The sequence below is a fragment of the Ammodytes marinus genome (assembly GCF_949987685.1).
Source record: "Ammodytes marinus genome assembly, chromosome: 9".
Classification (NCBI taxonomy): domain Eukaryota; kingdom Metazoa; phylum Chordata; class Actinopteri; order Uranoscopiformes; family Ammodytidae; genus Ammodytes; species Ammodytes marinus.
The window spans coordinates 24,443,630-24,464,148 of NC_137213.1; the positions used below are offsets into that span (position 1 = coordinate 24,443,630).

At 43.5% G+C, this 20,519-nt stretch overlaps 2 protein-coding genes across 3 annotated transcripts; one reads left to right on the plus strand and one right to left on the minus strand.

The window, feature by feature from the left end:
• Positions 1-773: 773 nt before the first annotated feature.
• On the minus strand, positions 774-10,828 carry zbtb41 (zinc finger and BTB domain containing 41). Of its 2 annotated transcripts, none has more exons than XM_080033496.1 (11): positions 10,704-10,828; positions 8,819-10,144; positions 7,128-7,335; positions 6,551-6,620; positions 6,261-6,408; positions 5,920-6,049; positions 5,447-5,542; positions 5,245-5,351; positions 4,625-4,730; positions 4,398-4,486; positions 774-2,944 (listed from the first exon to the last, which is right to left on the minus strand). In XM_080033496.1, the coding sequence occupies exons 2-11, from the start codon at positions 10,104-10,106 to the stop codon at positions 2,331-2,333; spliced, it is 2,856 nt and encodes a 951-aa protein (XP_079889622.1). In that variant the 5' UTR covers positions 10,107-10,144; positions 10,704-10,828; the 3' UTR covers positions 774-2,330. The 2 variants fall into 2 exon arrangements, with proteins under 2 accessions (XP_079889622.1, XP_079889621.1); XM_080033495.1 differs by having other exon boundaries at positions 10,585-10,812.
• A 1,366-nt stretch (positions 10,829-12,194) lies between these two features.
• On the plus strand, positions 12,195-20,251 carry LOC307255427 (protein crumbs homolog 1-like; the record flags this gene model as incomplete). Its single annotated transcript, XM_080034109.1, has 8 exons — positions 12,195-12,246; positions 12,568-13,539; positions 14,573-15,123; positions 15,831-15,996; positions 17,321-18,254; positions 18,386-18,427; positions 18,572-18,694; positions 20,008-20,251. 8 exons carry the CDS (start codon positions 12,195-12,197, stop codon positions 20,249-20,251), a joined length of 3,084 nt encoding a protein of 1,027 aa, XP_079890235.1.
• Positions 20,252-20,519: the final 268 nt, after the last annotated feature.

Sequence of the window (20,519 nt, forward strand, 5' to 3'; positions counted from 1 at the left end):
CCCGGTGCACTAATCAAAGAATAACCTTCACCCAATGTAAGTATCGCTGTTAGCTCCTTACAGTGCCTTTAAAATACCATCTGTCAGGTCACAATTTTTATTATTATTACCAGGGCTGCTAAGTTTCCCAAAAAGTTTGGAGTGAGATTTTTTGGCCGAGGGACCCAAAACCGTCTCCCCACCCACTCATTTTTGCTAGTGTCCTGTGAGTTTACATATTGTTCATGATAAATCAGAAATAAAAGACAATTGGAAAATGTGATAACACATCAAAAATCTTATTAAAATAAACATATTCATGAATTGCAAAGTCGTAGGACAGGTTTTAATTAAACATTGGGTGTGGACATATTATAAGTGGTATCTGGGGGTCCTCCCCCAGAATTTTTTTAGCATTAAACACTTAATTTCCTGCATTCTGGTGAATTTTTATGAAGCAATGTGTGCCTTTTCTGCATTCATTTTTATGTAAAGTAAAAGAGAACATTCACGGTTTCGCTGACACAAATTTAATTGAATAGCCTACAATGCATGTGTAGTGCTTTCAAATATCTCCTGTCCTGTAGCCTATTGTTAAAACATTTGGTTAAACTGAAATAAAGGTAATTATTCTATATCATGTCTACTATTGAGGGTTGAGTGGCTGGTGGTATTTTACTAGCAGCATTAGGCTTAAGAAGAAAAAAATTAGGGAACAGTTCAACACCAATGCAAACTACTAGGCTAAAATAAAACATCTGGGTTACTTGGTGCTTTCATCTTTAATGGTTTAAAAATCATGATAGGTACATGGCTTTATACCTGCCACCCACATCACCCACAATGCAGTTCAACCACCACCTGTTCCTACCAGAATGCAATGAACAGTAAGAAGCCCTGCTCCTCATATTAACTGTTTTACCTCTTGCTGATTGTTTTCAGGTTGTAACAAGATTCAACGAAAAACTGTGAGTGTTACAGCTGATTATAATTCTTTATGTAACACATATACGTACATTTAGGATTATGCATTCATATTTAACTTTTTTTATTATCATAATATACTATAATTGTTTGTAAAACCTCTGTCTTGTAACTAGAATACTTGCTAAGGAAGGCTGCCTTCGGATTTGCTCATCATCGACTGAAAACAAATGCCAGTCTGGAAAATGTTAAGGGAAAACTGAATCACGATGACGCCGTCGGGATGCTTGAAGCTCAGAGCTAAAAGAAGAACTCAGACGATGAATATGGTGATAATTTGATGGACTGATCTGAATAAAGTCTTCAAATGGAATTTAAAAACTAATCTTTGTAGAATTGTGTCTGCAGTGTTTTTGTGTCTAAATGTTCCCAATCAGCATTCCATCTATTTTTCGTACCCGCGGATCCTTAACATTTTGATTTTAAAATGATCACAGTTACAGATCCAAAACGTTTGAGAGACATATAGTACAGGCAAGACACAAATTACAATTATGTTAAGGCCACATAATAGATTTAGTCCTCAGTAATGCACCAGTGATCTTTTTTAATATCAATTAACCTGTGGATATTTATGGTAAACCTATTTATTGTTGATTGCACACAAAAAATACTAACAATTAAATTATCATAATCATCAATTAATTTTCTACCAATCAACTAATCCCTTTAAAATGACATCAGCTGAAACACTGTTTAAAATCATCTAACATCTGCTTGTGTAGAAATTCATACAGTTCATTTTATACACAGAAAAAAAGTCAGCCTTGTTTTTCAAAACATTTCAAATTTGTTTTGTTTTATGATACCAAAAAAGTTACCTCAGTAATGTTTTCTGTTTTAGACAATAATATTGACTTGTGGTTTTTCTTATTCCTCCATAAGCTATAGTGTGTAACTTTTTCACACTAGTTGACACCAATTTGATTAAGCCTATCAGCTCCACAAAACTCTCTCTGTATTTCTCAGTATGGCAGTGAACAAACTGGTGTCCCAAGAAAGCACCCCAAAAATGTTTCAGTTGTTGATTCTACTGCTAAGAAAAACAGCAGAAGGGATAAAAATCATGCCCGATCAACAAAGGATAACCTCATGTAGACGCGCCAACACTGTTGTTGTAATTACACAGAATTACCTCATGGCGGCAACAAAAGTTACGCACTATAGCTTTAAAGACTGAACATATATGTGAGTTTAGGGTGAACAAGGTTATCAAGGTTCTTTAAAAAAAAATAATAATAATTTTACAATAATTGCCCTTTGTTGTCGTGGACATTGACTACTGTAGCTGCTTTCCTTCTTATTAAATTACTTTTTTAAGTTGGTAAAACTGTAACTTCAAGGCCCAGATTTCTGTCTGAAGAGCATCAGTGCGTGTGTTCAGAGTTGGAGATGTTCTGCACAGGGGAAGCTGAATCCAGTCCCAGCAGCGTGCCCAGGTAGGACTGCTCCCGGGGGTCCAGCATCTGATCGGGTCTCACCGGGTGGACAATGTTGGCGGGCTGGGGGGTGAGGGTGTACTTCTCCAAGAATGCCAGGTCAGTAGCAGCCTGGTAGCCAGAGCTCTGCTGCTGTCCCTGGGCCTGCATGCTCACAACGCTGTGAGTCTGGGAGGAGCTCAATTGGCCCTGTGCTCCTCCCGTCATCTGAACAGGAACTAGAGTGACGGGCATGCACAAACTGCTAGGAAGGCTTGTGCTTTGCAAGGCTGACTTAGCTTCAGCACGGTACGCCTTAGAGGGCTCCTCAAAAGGAGCGGACACCAATTTGCCCTCGCCGAGCGTACCATGGGGCTGCTCAGTAAAGCGGGTGCTGTGCACGTGGTCCACATGGTACTTGAGCTTGTCTTTTCTTTTGAAAGTGGCGCTGCAGTGCGGGCAGTTAAAAGGGCGAGCGTCCGAGTGGATCACCATGTGCTTCGTCAAGGTCTTCTTGATCCGAAATGTCTGGTTGCACTCGGGACATCTGTGGGGTTTTTCACCTGTGGCATGAAAACAAGAGAACATCAGTGTGAGAGTATTAAAGAACACTAGGTTTAGGCAGCCATTTGTTTGGCCCCCTTGTGTTGTGGTTTCTACTTAGAATGTTTGTAAGTTGCATATAACAATATTAATCAGAGGGGTTTCCTCCTGTTTTTCAAGAAAGAAAAGAAAACTAATTCAAACTTAACTTCTAAACGGGGCACCACCCAGAGTTAACTGGGAAATTGATAGCTTATCTAAAATCAGTCTCATAAATGTTATCAATTGAATTGAGAATTAAATGAATAAATATACAAAGTTACTAATATCTAGAAGGTCAATGGAGTTCAAAATGGAAGAGGATGGCAATGTTCACTCTTATGCAATATTAAAGAAACCCAACACAACTGAAGCACACATATTTTATTTACAGAGAGTAATAAAAACAAACCATCAAAAATAAACTAAATGATGACAGAAGACATTGTGTGTGTGTGTGTGTGTGTGACATAAAGCCCATGTCACTTAAGACAGTGAGTTAACGCACACACAATTATTGTTTATTCAATCCTGTATATCTAACATCTTCAACTCTTCCCAGGTGGCAACCAGGTGAATCAGATGGGCTGACACAGGGAGATACCATCTGATGGTGGCCCAGGGGTGACATGTGATTGTAGCTGAGCTTGTGTGTAGAGTAACATGTTTATGGAAGATGTGATTATGGACATAATCAATACAGGGGGAAGGAAAATGTGGTGTAGTAAATAAATGTTAACGAAAGTGTAACCTGGGTTAATTTGTAGTTGATTGATAGTTAAGTGAATGGTTTGGCTAAGGGGAGGGGCTAGGCCTTTAAAAGCCTGCAAGCATTTGTGACTGGGGGGAGTCTGAAAAGTCAGTGTGTGACGGTAGAGTTATTTTTGAAGACACCTTTTTGATCAATCTTTTTGAATCTTTGTTTTACTTTGTTTGGACGTCCGTTTTTGTAGTTTTGTCACTCCTTTTTTTTAAATAAAAGCACCTCATTACTTTGCAACTTCAGCCATTTTGTATTCATTTTTCAACCAACCCGACTCCTTGTAACAGTGTGACTGTGCTATCTTCTATACTGATTTGCTGTCTACAAGATAAACATTGGAAGTTGCCGGGTGTCTACAGACACGGTGGAGGCAAGAGCTTAGAAGAGTTTGGTGGAGTGGCCTCTGAGCTGTGTACTCCCAGAGCACATGGCTGGCAGGAGAAGCCAAGAGTAGCTCAATGATTACGCTGTCCAGCTAGTGAAAACCACGTATCGTTTTCATTCCACTTCACAATTATGCACCACTTTGTGTTGGTCTATCACATAAAATCCCAATAAAATACATTTACGTGTGTGGTTGTAACGTGACCGAATGTGGAAAAGTTCAAGGGGTATGAATACTTTTGCAGGACACTGTATTCTCAAGCACACATATATATTGATGTCCTTACCTGAGTGGGTCCTGAAGTGCATTTCTAGACTTGACTTTCCTTTAAATTCTTTCTTGCAAACCTCGCACTGATGCACAGCCGTTTTATACCTGTGAACAAATTCCTCTTTAACAGAGACAGAAACCAAGAGCATTTGCTGTACAATGAAAGGGGCTGCTGAGGGAAGTATCATCACTTTTAAAATATTAACAAAAACGAGAATGAACGTGATTTTTATAATAACATACTTCTGCCAAACTTTCTGTCCCAAATGAATGCTTCTGTAGTGGACTGTCAGATGATCATGGCGCCTGAAGCACTTGCCGCATTCTTCACACTGGTGTGCTTTCTCACCTGTAATAAACATGGTATAAGATAAAAGGTGGAGCCATTAATTGTTGAAAACGTGTTGTCAAAATCAGTGAACATCTCCTTATGATGGGCTAACAGGTTCCAGTGTTTATACACCTACCCTAAGCTCTGTAAACGGGCAAGTTGCAAGCTACGGTGGGCCCCCCTTACCTACGCCCCTTTACGTTTACATGCCCTTTGTAGACATACCCGTTTACAGAGCCTAGGCTGTGTATTAACACCAGATCTTTTTTTCAGCGCAGACACAGTACATACAGTTAGTAGATTGTGAGGCGATATTCACTGATTTTGACAAATGTATTTTGACAAGCGTTCTTCAGAATCACTAATTGCACCTTGTAAATACATACTGACGTGAAGCATTGAAAAATTCATTGTTTACTGTACTGTAACAAGAAACTAAATGTAATGTGAGTGTGACAAAACGGTTCACTGCCACAAAAGGAGAAGAAGAACCACAAATGACAATCCTACTGCTGTGTGTCTCATACTGTACCGGAGTGTGTTTTCTGATGTTTGGTCAGGTGATCATGGCGTATGAAGGTTTTCCCACATTGGTCACACTCGTAGCGCTTGTCGTCATGGTGGACTCTGAGGTGGAGCCTGCCCAAGCAACAGTTTGCTCATTACGTGCAACTCTAGCTTGAACCTTTCACACAATCACCAACACAAGACACACTGTGCATAGTTCACTGTACCTGTAGGAGCTGCCGTGACGGAAACTTTGGCCACAGATACTACAGAGGTGAGGCTTCTCTCCACTGTGGATCCTCATGTGCTCTCTCAAGGTTGTTCTTTAAGAAGAAAAGCACACCTCTCAATTAAAGGTAGAGTCAGTCAAAACACTGTTTGTCCAAATCAGTGAATATCTTCTGCATGATCTAATACCTGTATGTACTGCGTGTGCACTAAACATGTTAATACACAGCGGAAAGTCTGAAAACAGGCATGTTGCGAGCTACGGTGGGCTGCCTTTGTTTACATTCCAGTTTACAGAGCCTAGGCTGTGTATTAGCACCACATTTTTTCAGCACGCGCACAGTACTGACAGGTAGCAAATCGTGAGGAGATGGCAACTGATGAACAAAATGATTTCTTGCAGATTAGCAAGAGGAGCGTAGTGTAAATTGAGAAATTGTGGGGGAATGTTTAGGGACAGAGAGAGACGTACCTTTCCCTAACAGATTTCCCGCAAACAAAGCATGTCCACTTCCTTTTGCCTCCATGTGTACACTCAATGTGCCTCTTTCTGTTTCCAGTGTCGTTAAACTGACGGCCGCAAATTTCACAGGGAAAAGGACCTAGGAATGAGGAAAGAATAACAACTCAATAGCTGCAGACACATGGCTTTCGACTACAGTAATCATGTCAGGCTGATATCATAGTTATAGCAGTAAAACGCCATATATTGCACCTTCTGAATACTTTGTTAATAGGCTTTCCACTAGCAATAATAAATGGTGTATTTTTAAAGAGCTCATGGGAGTTTATTTTCAGTGTGCATCTCATCACCTAAATGGAACTTTTCTTGGTGCTTCAGCCTGGCAAACCTGGACTTGAAGTGTTCATCACAGAAGGAGCATTTGAAAGGCCGGTCTTGAGTGTGCAGGATCATGTGCTCCTGCAGATGAGGCCGACGGGTGAAGGTCTTCAGACAAATCTGGAGTCAGAAGGTTCACAGCAGGTCAAATCTAGAAAATCTGCCATTACATACGACAGCTGTACACATGTTGTAATGCATAAATGATTCACCTTACCTTCATAACCTTATATTTATGTGATCAAATAAAAATAGATCTTACAGCGCATTTCCAGCCTTCGCTCTTCCTTTTCCTCTTGGTGAGAAACTCTTGGACGTTGTCCGGATGAAACCTGGCAGGACAGGGAAGATACAGCACGTCATCATATAATAGAACTAGGAACTGCAGCTGTTGCCATCATGGAGAAGTATAGGAAAGTTTGCTGTACAAAAATTAATAGTTGTTTTCTATAACTAACTTAGAACATAGAAGTCACACTACAGTCTAAATGAACACATTCAGTATTTTTCCAAAATGCATCAGACTAGAAAGCTAACTTTTTACAGACGTTGCCATCATTTTTTATACCAATACTTCAGCAATGATGCACTCATGTTAAGGTGTAAAACGGTAGATGTTTAGCCATGCTAGGATAAACTAAGGTGAACATGAAAAATATAATTCTTGATAAAAACTACAAAACAACTATTGTTACATGTATGGTTATGAAAGCTACTTTGTAAAACTGTTGGCTGTGCAAAGACAATGATGTCATACAAAAGTGATCATATAATTCAAATCAATATCCAATAGTTCATTGTGTAGTCTGACCGGATGTCGCGATACTGCTATGTCTTACCTCCTGACATGCTTGGCCAGGGTTTTCTTGCTGGCATGGAGTTTGCTACAGAAGGGACACTTGTGCTCCTTCTTCTGGACGGGGGCGTCGCTGGCGTGCTTCTTCTGGTGTACGGTCAGGTTAGACTTGGTGGAGTAACACTGGAGACAGATGTCACACTGGAATGGTTTCTCTCCTGTGTGCACTCTGGTGTGACTCACATACTTCCCTTAAAATGCAGGAAACAGGGGGATATGATGGTTAGTCAAAACTTTTCAGTTTCATTACTGGTCAATATACACTTGGCACTATTTGGCCCAAATTTACAGTGTCCAGGATGTTGATTGGGGATGCTGGACTGCTTCCAACACAAACACAACCACAGCTTTTGGAGAGTTTACAGTGGCAGTAGTGACAGACCGGACGGAATTTTGCTATTATTAGCTTTTATGCTACCTCTTACTCTACAAGCAGGTGAAACAAGTTTGGTTTTTGCTGGATAAGGAAAGCAAACTGAAGAATTTATTTGGGGTTTTGATAAATTGTGGTAGGCCTTTTTTGAAATGATATAGACCAAACAATTAATTAGCCAATTGAAAAAAAAGACAGACAGAAAGAAAGAAAGAAAGAAAGAAAGAAAGAAAGAAAGAAAGAAAGAAAGAAAGAAAGAAAGAAAGAAAGAAAGAAAGAAAGAAAGAAAGAAAGAAAGAAAGAAAGAAAGAAAGAAAGAAAGAAAAACAACGGTTTATTTTGTTAAAGAGGACCTATGATGCTTTTTGGCTTTTATGACCTATAAACGTTGTTATGATGATTCATAGTCATGCTTAGCCATACTAAATTATCAAATAATTTTAATTTCAACGTATTCCCTGCTGACCGTCTGGGGTGTCTGTGCAGAGCACTAAACACTATTCTAGCCAGTCGAGAAGTCACGTGTTCAAAGCGGTCTACCCTTTGTAACTTCGTGACGTCGCATGTAACTTCGTGTCGTCACCACGCGGATGTTTCCATAGTAATGCTGTCACTTCCCTGTTCGCGTCTGCCTCGCGCCCTTATAGGTCCATGCTCGCGCTTCCCGCCACTGAAAGTGTTCCGGAAGGAAGGTAACCAATCACAACGGAGTGGGGTTTGCAGGAGGGGGGGAGGGGAGCGGAGATTGCCGAAGCACAGGCGGAGGGAGCGGAGATTGCCGAAGCACACACACTCAAGTGTTGACAGGACGTGCTGGATCGCCAAAATAAGAGAAAGAGCTTCCCGAAAATCTACATAGTTTTTTGTGATGTGATTCGTGTCAGGTTGCTCTATAGCAGTGTAAAACAAGAAATTAAGACCAGAAAAGTAGTATAATAGGTCCTCTTTAATAAAAATAGTGGCACATAGACCTATCCATTTAAAAGTGGGGTCAGCGATTCTGGAGAACGCTTGTTGTCAAAATCACATTTTGTCAAAATGAGTGAAGTACAGACAGGTAGAGGATCGTGGGGAGATATTCACTGATTTTGACAAAAAGTGATAATGACAACAAGCATTCTCCAGAATTATGGTACGATCCTTGTGTTTCACTTCCCCGTCTGTTACTGTTACCTGTCTGAAAGTATTATTTGTTTTACTACAAGCCCTCTGCAGTCGCCACTTCTAACAATACTGCTACTACTAAACACAACATTCTGGATAACGACAAAATAATCCCGACCTTACTCCGTGGTCCTCACCTGGGCGGTCAAAGGTCTTGTCACATTTGGGACACTTGAGAATCTTCTTGCCGGCGGTTTGGATGATGACTGGGGCCAGACCCTCGGGGTAGGCTGCTGGACCCTGGCTGGAGCTACGTGCTGCCGTCACACTCACTCCCCCCTCTCCGACAGCCCTCTGCAGCACGGCCCTTTGCCCTACATCTGAAGCCAGCTCACCTGCTGAGCAAACCTCCACATTCATGTCTCCTTCTTCCTCAGCCTCCTCCTCCTCCTCCTCATCCCCCACCTCTCCCTCTTCAGCTGGTTTGCATGTCTCTTTAGCGTCCAGTTTGGGAGCCTGGTTTTCCACAACCACCTTTCCGGCTTCTTCCACTCCTTCCTCATGTTGCTCTCTTGGAGACACAGTCCTCTGTTTTACCCCAGAGGTGTTGCTGTGCTCCACACTGTCTCTCTGATACTTGGTGGGCGTTCTCCTCCGGCGAGCTGACCTCCGTGTGGTGGTAGTAGGAGCGGCGGCCGTCTTCTCTTCTTTCTGGTCCGAGGCTTGACGCAGTACTACATCAGTGTGACTCTGGGCTAAGTGTTCCTGCAGGAGGTCTTTGGAGCTGGGCCGTAGACTGCGCTTGTCATACTGAACATCCGACCGGCTCTGGCTGTCCGTGGTGTCACCTGCTGGCGAGTCGCTGGAGGTCACTTCCTCCACCTCAGTAGTAGAGGACCCTCTGATCTCACCCTGTGCCTGGACCGCACACACTGGCTGGCTGTTGCTGCCCGCCTCCTCACAGAGCAGTTTGAATATGTCCATCATGTCCAGGAACCGGGCGGCTTCGGTCAGAGCCGGGAGGTCGGACTCGGCGACGACACACTCGGAGGTGTACAGCAAGCCGAGCAGGCGCTGGAAGACGCAGTCCTCCACGTGGTCCAGGGTGACGTGCGCCGCCGCCGGGTTCTTGGACAGCTCGGCGTGGAAGTAGCTGCTCCCGTGGGCCAACACCGCCTTGTGGGCCCTGTACAGCTTCCCCCCCACGGACACGGACACGTCGCAGAACCTCTGTCGGGCCCGGTCCTCGTTCAGGAACTTGAGCAGGTTGTGGCTGTGCTGCGTCATAGCCAGGTGCCGGCTGCTGCTGCTGCTCTGCGATGGTGTTGACCCGGTGAGGTGAGGCTTAGAGTCTGGTGGTGGGGCGCTGCTAGGGCCAAGCAAAGTGCCCGGCTGTGCAGCACACACATTGCTGCTGCCACTGCTCCTGACCTGCCTCCTGCGTTTGGGCCGCGGAGGATTATCATTGCACGGCTTCGTCTTCATCGGTGCGTCTGTTCTGTTTTGGTTACCAGGGTTCACTCCTGAAAAGCGAGAGGAATAGAAACAGCGCTCAGATTCATCCTGCAATTGGTGCCAAATGAACTGTCCTAATTAATTGGTAAGGGTTCAGCTTTAAGAGGAGTGTGATGTTCAAGAGGCTAGGCCAATGGCTATGCGTTTAACTGAAGGTTACCTGACTGTAACAACACAAAGTAGTTTTTAAAGCATTCAGACAACATGAAGGGGACATTGTGGTTGAAAGATATAGAATACAATTGAAAACTGCGCATGAGACGATGTTTTGAATCATATACTTCTCCAGTTCTCCCATTCAAAAAATAAGCAGTTTGCTATGAAAACTGAACACATTAGATTACATATTCGGAAAGCTAGTAGCCGTACTAATATCCTGAATTATTCCAGTACATTTGTGAGCTCGCTCTCCACCTCAAGGACCCCTACCATGGAGACCCCTACCTACCATTATATTATGCTATCGGTGTGACGGGCGGGCCCCTCCGAGGAGAGTGTTGACAAACGACCTTTACTGCTACCCCGGAAATACACGTTTAAATCGGGACATTAGAAAGAACATCTTACCATGGAGATACGGGCCGAGTTTAAAGAGCAATGAATTTGAGCATTTGAGCTGGCATAATTCATTTGAAAAATAAAGGAATGATTGATAATTTCCTGGTCGGACGTCGCAACAGACCGTTCCCCCATGTATACATGGCACGCAACGTCATTTCCGGTTAGCCACTCTCTCTCTCTCTCTTTCTCTCTATCTCTCTCTCTCTCTCTCTCTGTCTGTCCCTCTCTCTCACACACACACACACACACACATTCTAAAATACGGTACATGTGTGTGTGTGTGTGTGTGTGTGTGTGTGTGTGTGTGTGTGTGTGTGTGTGTGTGTGTGTGTGTGTGTGTGTGTGTGTGTGTGTGTGTGTGTGTGTGTGTGTGTGTGTGTGTGTGTGTGTGTGTGTGTGTGTGTGTGTGTGTTAGAAGGCTATATATTGTGTATAGAGCATAGGAATGGCCCTGTGAATAAACAAAAATAATAATTACTGATAACATTACTGTATAAGCACTAAGCTGTCTTGGCAACATATTTTTCTGGTGACATAGACCTATTATAATGGCTAATTAATATGGTATTGTTTTTTTTTATAGGTTGATTTGGCATATTTCCCATCAGACATTTTGGTGGTTTTTATCTTTACCTGTCTGCCAGCTAACCGTGACATTGTCAAGAACATCTGCATCCACATTACTATTAGAGCGCCAGATACCATTCCCCCCTGTGCTTAATATACACATTGTTCAAATTCATACTGTTGACTTGTGTCTCTCCATCACATTCTAGGATATAACATACTGTGTGTTGTGGTAAAACTTGAGCCACAGCAACAGTACAACAAGGCCCACTAAAAAAAAACATTAAGGACATTACTGAGCAGCTTGCATGCCAGATGGACTCTTCAGAGAAATTACATGACGTCAGTGGCGATTTAATGACAGAGATACTCCCAAGATTAGAACCTCTGGCTTTAAGGTTGGGCCTTGATCCAGCCAACTGCTGCAGCCAAACAACACCATATGAGGAAGCACTCTGCAGTACACGTGTGCATGTTTCAGTTTTTTTTTTTGTTGTATTTTCCTCTGCAGATTACTGATATTGTAATAAAAAAAACTAACTGAATTACAGTGTGTGCATCTGCCCAGATAAGGTTCACTATTGGCTAGAAATCTCTCACTTCCCATTGTTTTTATCAGGTGGGCGCTCAGTTGTCACTTAGGCTATATAAGTGTGCATCAGAGTTCTGATAAGGAAGATGCGTCGAATCTCTTAAACTAGCCTCCTGGATGACCCCCTCCCTTGCCAACACATGAGACATCTTAAGTGCATTAGCTTAATCCCCCTCTATCTGGCCTCCAAGCGTTTCAGTGAACACACACACACACACACATGCACAGCAGAGAAGATCTGAAGATGGAGCTGAACACACAACTATTCCCCACGTGTATTTGACTTACAATGAAGATATTTTTCAACATCTAAACATTTGGAGGACTTGTTTAGGACAATGTGGAGATTCCGTGTGCATGTGTGGGTGTTATTATGGCTGCTTTATGCAGGTAATGTTGGATACAGCATGTAATGTATGTTAGAATCAGAGATGGATGTTATTGTTCTGATGTTTATCATATCTTTTACATGTGCTATACATGTGTTGTTTCAATAAGGAAATAATTGGCATATTTGTTCTGATCGTCATCCTAGCTGATCATTGTCCTTTTGTTTGCTTGTTATATTTTTGTTTATTCATTCTGTAGGTTCATTACACAGATATATGTGACTGTGTGCCCAACCTCACTCACACTTGGCTTTTTTACTAGCATTCATTGTGATTTTCAATTGTTTTAAGAAATAATAATGTATTGTAATCGTCTCTCCAGGAACTTTCTGCGATGAGTTGATTGATGGATGTGAACAGCAGCCATGCCAGAATGGTGGCGTATGTGAGATCCACGGTGATGGTTACAGATGCCTTTGCTCCCAGCAAAGCCTCAATGGGCGCCTGTATGGGGGGGAGAATTGCACAACTGAGCTGTCAGGCTGTGACGACCACCAATGCGAGAACGGAGGAATATGCTCTCCTTTGCTTGTCAACGATCAGCACACCTACAAATGCATCTGCCTTGCTGGCTTTACAGGCCCTAAATGCCAGACCCCTACTGTCTTCTCGTTTGAGTCCAGAGGCTACATGTACATAGAGACGCAGCTTCTAGACCCAGAGGCTCCTCTTAATGTGACATTCAGCTTCAGGACAGACAGATGGGTCGGCACACTCTTGCAGCGCAGAGTGGACGACCTGCTCCTCAGCATTGAGCTGACAGAAGGCCATCTCTGCCTCCGCAGCCTGAGAGGTCAAGGCTCCAGTACGCTGGTGCAGGAGCTTCCAGAGTTTGTGTCCAACCACAAGTGGCACACGGTGGTAGCATCGCTGGGCGGAGTGGTCAGCCTCATCCGCCTGCTCTGCACTGAAGCAAGCTGCACCAGAGAATCCAAGGCTAAAGTCCAGCTGCTGGAGCAAGCCTCCGCTTCCCCTGAGAACGGGACACTTCGTCAAAGCCTGTTCATAGGAGCCATAGGGGGGAACTGGAGTTTGGACACAGCAGTGGATGAAGCAGACTACCCGCCTGCTTTCGTGGGCTGCTTCAGGGATGTGCTTGTGGACTCACATCTGGTGTTGCCTGGTGCCGCGCCAGAAGATCCAGACGGCCAAGCCAACCTCACCCTGGGCTGCAGCGACAAAGACAAGTGTGATGACGGCCCTTGTCAGAACCGAGGGCGCTGCGTTAGCCAGGGCTGGAGGAGATACATGTGCGAGTGCCACAGGCCATATGAGGGATATGACTGTGCACAGGGTAAGGCGCACACACACACACACACAAACACACACACACAAAAACAAACACCACTGTATGCCATTCAAAATAGACAGACATAGTTTACATTTGTAGAATAGAGGGGTTTTGATCAACAAGGGTTAACTGAGGATTCGTAATAACTGATTCATGGTGTGTGTAAATGACATACTGCTTTGCGAGGGTAGTTCTAATTGCCATAATGTGTTTACAATTATATGTGTGGAGTATGTTATTTATAAAGTTTATAATTGTAGCATTTAAATGACATAAAATAACATGCTGGGAAAAAAAGAAAAAGAAAAAAAAATAGGTCAGGTCAAGTTCAGCCTGAGTCACGTTTCAGCCGAAATCTCCCAGTGGTCAGTTATAAAGAGAAAAGGATGAAACAGTTAGTCTGTAGACTTTAAAGGAGCTTACAGGGCTAGTAGAAATAGCACAGAGTAAGCTTCACAGTTAGGACGCATTCAACAACACTTGTTGCAAGGATTAAAAAAACGTGGGTTTCAGTGGCTCACCTTGAACACCTTTACTTTGCCAAACCAAAGAGTCTTATGGGCTCATGCCATGCGTGCCTTTTTAAATGAACACAAGGCACTCTTCATTGTCAACTCAACGTTGGCATCAGTACATGACCTCAGTTGACTGCCAAAAAGTCTTTTTTAAAGGTATTGAATAGCTTCTGGTACATCATTGAGAACTGCTCAAACATCTAAACCAATATTACAACACTTATACTAAACATGCTTATATTTGACTGTTAAAGCTTCATTTTAAAGTTGGGTCATGTACAGGGCTTTTCTCGGCTCTCTCAGTGGAAGAAACAAATGAGATGCAATCTCTCGCTCGCATCTTCGGTCTCTTTGCCCAGTGTGCCCACCTAAAATTTCTACCGGCCCACCCTAATCTAACTGTCTAGAACCGGGCCTGATAAAAGTTAACTCTCCAAAAAGTCATGCTATCCCTTTACGATGTACTTTTCATCAGGACTTGCTGACCGTAGTGTTTTTTTCCTCTCTCTTCCATGTATCAGAGTATATCACCGCAAGGTTTGGAAACCAAGACTTGGAGAGTTATGCTAAATTTTCATTGGACGATGACCCAGGTGACACTGTGACTATATCCATGTTCATTCGCACCAGACAGTCCAGCGGCCTGCTCCTCATCCTGGCCAACAGCACCAGCCAGTACCTCCGCCTGTGGCTGGAAGAGGGCAGGGTCAAAGTGCAGGTCAACAACTTTGAGACCACAGTGGGTCGGGTGGTGGTCAGCGACGGACATTTCCATCTGGTGACTGTGAAGCTGGAGGGAATGGAAGCCATCTTGTTGCAGTCAGCCCAGAAGCAGGGCTCTATGCATATTAGGCCCATCCATGCCCATCCAGGGGATCTGGTCTTCACTGGGGGGCTACCAGAGTCAAGGGCCTCTGCCTCGTTTGGTGGCTACTTCAGGGGATGTGTCCAGGATCTGAGGATCAACAGCAAACGACTGCAGTTCTATCCCATTGAACCTCCGGTGGAATCTTACCACCTCGAGCAGCTTGTCAACGTTGCACAAGGATGCAGCAGCAACAATGCCTGTGCTGTGAGTTATGTCAAGGCTGATCATTATATTGTCTTTGAGGAAAGACTCTGCAGGTGAATAGGGTACAATTTTTTACTTATAGATTTCATCGTGAAACTTTGCCAGTTGATTACTTACATAAAACAAGTATTTGTATAGGTACATTTGAATCTATTTAAAAACCTAAATACTAGAAGTTGGATTAAGCCAGGGTTAAAATCTTAATTACATTATCCACACATATTAGTGTCCAGTTCTTACAGAACAGATTTTTTTATACAGCCTTTTTTTTCCATTTTATGAATTCAGCATATGTATAGTTCATAAAAAGGCATTCTCTGCATGTTTTTGCAAACAAATGTATCATAGATCAGACAATTAACAACATATTAACAAATGCATCTGTGATAACCTTCAGAATAGTGCTAAGAATGATTATGGAAAGTTTTTTTGATGTAAAATCTTTAGAAGTTGAGGTTCTTGGTTCAGATTATTGAAGAAAAAAACTAATGTTGATATAATGGCTGTAAAGATGGTTGTATAGGAGAATATACAGACCAAAAAGACAAGGATTATTAAAATGAACACTTCAATGTACATTTTGGACCTTTTCTTTATACTTGTATGAAAGAAGACATGTTATTGAAGCAAAATAGAGGAAAGCTCATAATATAACTGACAGGAGGCTATGCTTTATTAATTTGGGCTGTTTTCTTTTTCATCATTAGGTCAACCCCTGTCTCAACGGGGGAGTGTGTTTCTCCATGTGGGACGATTTCATCTGCAACTGCCCCCCCAACACTGCCGGGCAGCGCTGTGAGGAAGTGAAATGGTGTGAGCTGTCTCCCTGCCCTGCCACAGCTGTCTGTCAGCCCCACTCTCAGGGCTTTGAGTGTGAGTGTCCTGAGATGACTAGGCTACTATTCCAAGACAGAACATTGTCCACCAAATAAATGTCTGTGAGATCAAAAACACAGAAAATAGGAAATGCTATGAATAGTATGTTGTGTACATCCACCGTGGCTATCCCCGACACATTCAAACATTGTCAAAAAAATAGCTCTGTAATAGATAAATAAATAAGCCTTTTCATGATACTAGCCCATGATCTTGGCTTGTATCCACTGAGGGGACTGTCTCTCAGTGGTGCAGGCTCTGATTAATTACAGCCTGGCTAATTACAGAAGGGAGCAGACTTGAATCCTTCTAAAACGTGCTAATCCCAAATCAGATTAGGTCTACCGCCACATGCCATGTGGAAGTTTAGAGTGTGATGACAAGTCTTCAGATGTCACAAGTTCACAGAGAAAAAAGGAGGGAAGCCGTTAATCCAGAGTGGCTTCCGGTCCGAGGCTTAATATGCAGTTAGTTTAGTCTGTTGTGCCCTTGAACAGACAGAACCAACAATTCTGCTCTAAACTGGCCTGTTTTAACCTCCCACGAGGAATTTTTAAGGGTTGATGAAGGAGTCTCATTTTTCCTCTGATGATTAAAAATCAACTGTACCAGCAAACAGGGCATCAGCGGAAAGCATGCTATTTATTAGCACCTTTGCTAGGCCACAATTTTTCCTGGGAACTCATTCAAAACGTTTTACAGCAGGCAGACCACAACATCCCATGTTTCCCTTTGCTCCACTATTGTCATATTATCATTATTAATCTTAGTCACATGTTAAAACATTAACTGTTCCATTTGCTTCCTAAACAAATGGGCAGCGGTGTCGTAAAACATTGCAGCTTTTGTCCATAGGTGCCGCTAGATTCTACAAAACTTAAAGCTCCTCGTAGCTACTTTAGGTAACCAGAAGACTTGTGTCTTAAGATTTATGTACTTTGACTGATGGGAACAAACATAAACACGCTATGTTTTGTTGAAGTTGGAACAGTTTTGCTAAATTCCCGTTTCTGTATTTGTGTTTTTGTATGATGTAAGTAGTATGCACATGAGCAATGTTTGTATCAACGTGTAAACATGTTGCTTATTTTGCCAACTTCCAATCAAGTCCGGTTGAACCAGACTAACAGTCCTTCAGGACAGCTTGTGTAAAGATACTTTTTAAGGTTTCAAACCATATTCCCAGAGGCTTAAATGTTCAGACAGGGTAGTAATAGTAAGAAAGGGCACTATGTGTGGAATATCTAAAGGAATGGGAAAACTATAGTGACTTGCAACATTAAGTTTAAGTTCATAAGTCTCCTCCCTTTCTCTTCTCCAGGTTTGTCTAACGTGACTTTTCGTCTCGAAAGCAGCATCTTGCACTACCGGAGCAACGGTAAGATTAAGCGCAGCCTTGGCAGTGTCTCCCTCAGCTTCCGCACCAGACAGTCTGCTGCCACCTTACTGCACGCACAGAGGGACTCTGACTACCTCACCGTCTCCCTCCTGGACTCTCATGTGGTCATGGAGCTCCAGGCTGGGGCGGACCAGGGTTCAGACAAGGTGACAGTCCAAAGCCAGGTTCCAGTCAGCGATGGAGAGTGGCACGCTGTGGAGATCAGCATGGAGAACCAGACAATCCCGAACTCCAGGTGGATCATGGCTGTGGATGGAGGCATGGAGGAGCTAAGCATAAGCATGTCCAAAGCAGCAGCAGCAGCAGAGGGGGACCTGGGTTTTCTTAGGGAGGGAGCTGACATCTTGCTGGGGGGACTGAGCCTGGACACTGGGGTGAACCTGTCTGGCTGTCTTGGCCCAGTTGAGATTGGAGGCCTTCCTCTCCCATTCTACCTGGACACAGAGTTGAACCTGCCCAGACCTCAGGAGGAGCAGTTTTCAAGGGTTAACGGCGACCGTGCCCCACGATACGGCTGCTGGGGGGTCAGTGTGTGTGAACGCAACCCTTGTGAGAACGAGGGAGTGTGTGAGGACCTGTTTGACCTTCATCGCTGCACGTGTCCTGAAGAGTGGACAGGGCCGCTGTGTGGGAACCCAGCAGACACCTGCGTCTCAAGTCCTTGTATCTACGGCAACTGCACCAACCTGCCAGAGGGTTTCAAGTGTGCGTGCGATCTGGGCTACAGCGGTGAACAGTGCGATGTGGTAGACGATATGTGCGAAAACAACAATTGCAGCAAAGGTGCCACGTGCCTCAAAGGTTTCCAGAACTACGCGTGCCTCTGCCCTCAGAATATGACAGGCCAATACTGCGAGTGAGTTTCCTCCACAGTTCATTCATGCCTCCATGGCACCAAAATTAAACACCTTGTAATTTGGGGAGTTAATTGCATGACAGTGAGCATCTAAAAAGAGTTGTACTGATTTATAAACTGGTCTCTTACAGTCAGAAGGTTCCTGAAATCCCATGGTACATTGAGATCAGTCCGTAAGTGCATTTACTCTCGAAATAAACCCAATCAAAATGTTTTACTACACCAAGTGAATGTTAAACCCACCAGTGCCAAAGGGGAGGGCACTGCTTTTTGTATGTGTGTCATTGATTTGTGTTGTTTTTCTTTTGTCCGTTCAGACTCCCTCAGTTGCCTGTGTCCCTATGTATGGGTACAAGATGGAACTACAGCTGCTTTAATGGAGGGAAATGCTCTGAAGCTGACGGCGCCTGTTACTGCCTGCCTGGTTTCACAGGACAGTGGTAGGACATGCATAATGTATATACTGTAGATGTGATTTATTTATTTATTTTATTTGTTTTTTTTACGTTAAGTGAATCCTAAAGGTGCGAACACACTGCACACCGCCGCGCGGCGAGTTTACATAGAAAGTAAATGTATTTTGCGCGCCGCCGCGCGAATGGGCGGCGAGCGGTTCACGCGGCGCGGCCGCCGCAGAGGTTGAAAATATTGAACTTTTTGTCGCCGGCCGCGCCGCGATAGCCAATCAGCGTTGAGCTCCACCCGACGTCACTCGCTTCGGGACGACTGACAGAGGAAATTAAGATGGATGAAAACATAATAGTCACAGTTTGCTCCCATAAGTTCTGTGAATAGCCTGTGTCTGTTGCCTGCTGTGTACAGCTATCAGTTTTGCTTTATGAACCAAGTTAGCACCAGTTAGCTTGGGTAAAGCACCATCAGCACAGCAGACTGGTGCTCTCAGCACCGGTTAGCACCAGCGCCAGCATATCCCCAGAGTAGGAGAAGGCTACTCTGGTCGGGCGGCGGGCGGCGGACACAATATGACCCAATATGATCACACGGCGCGGAACCTGCGATTCGCGCGGCCAACCGCCGCGCCGCGGAGTGCAGTGTGTTCGTACCTTAAGAATGGATTTGTTTTTCAATGTAGTATAATTGCCATTACATTGGATTGTAAATACCACTACACATGAAAATCTTAGCAGGAACATTTGACAAAACCCTGCCATGTGCTAAAAACTGCTATAGTCAATACTTTTTAACATATTATTGAATCAAGCTGCCACGTGAAATATCAAAAGTGTAGCTTGAATTGACAAACTCACCAAATTAGCTCTGAATTCCCATCTCAGTTCTAAAGAGCATAGATTGTTTTTCAGCTCATTGTAGTGACGTTATGGCCCACAACTTTATCACTTTGGTTCGCTCTTATTGCTGCAGTTCAATGTCAGTAAATTGATCAGTAGGCCAAATGAAGTTCAAGTCCAAATTCCAAATGAATCCATGTTAATCCGGTCTCTGCTGCCCCCGAGTATATCTTAGTTTCCCATTTGGATTTTATTTAACCCTTTCTTTGGCATATAGAGCACAATACCAGTCCCCTTTCCCTTTAACAACTATTAGAAGGGTCCACCGCCATTATGCCTTTTATATACTATCTATGGCCTTAACCCTGGTGGCAGATAAAAGCTCAAAATTCTATATAGGCACTTCAGTCTGTAATCTAGCCCCAACATTTAAAGATATGTTCAACATGGTGCTTTGTCTCGTCTTTGTTCCATAATCCTACTGTGCTTATTTTTCCTTTCAGGTGTGAGAGGGATGTGGACGAATGTGCCTCGAGCCCATGTATGCACGGAGGCTTCTGTTTCAACGACGTCAACAGATTTGAGTGTGTGTGTGATTTAAATTACTCAGGGATTAACTGCCAAAGAGACATCAATGACTTCTACATATACATCTTCCTGGGCACGTGGCAGCATTTCTTCCAGCTGCTGTCATACTTTGTGATGAGCTTCGACGATGAGCCAGAAATTGACTGGGGACTCTACTAATGATTAGGCCCCTCATTTCACAAACTTGGTCTAGATATAGGGTTGCGCTGGGGTTTATTGGAACATATTTGACCAATTCAACAACCAATAATCACGTAGTGGGTGATGTACTTGCAAACAACACATCTGCAGGCAGCAGGTATGTGACGCTTTATACCAAAAGGTGGAGGGAGCCGAAAACATCTGTTGGGGATTTCATCTTTTTCTGAACAGACAGCTTCTTCAGAGTGTTTGATAGTGTGTCTTCTTTCATTTTTCTCACTTCCTG

What these genes read in the sequence shown, in the direction of transcription:
- zbtb41 (XM_080033496.1), bottom strand. Translation starts at nt 10,106, where the DNA reads ATGAAGACGAAGCCGTGCAATGATAATCCTCCGCGGCCCAAACGCAGG. An exon ending in CAAGACCTTTGACCGCCCAG is followed by an intron (nt 7,336 to 8,818) that starts GTGAGGACCACG and finishes CTGCATTTTAAG; the next exon opens with GGAAGTATGTGAGTCACACC. An exon ending in GGACAGAAAGTTTGGCAGAA is followed by an intron (nt 4,487 to 4,624) that starts GTATGTTATTAT and finishes ATTTGTTCACAG; the next exon opens with GTATAAAACGGCTGTGCATC.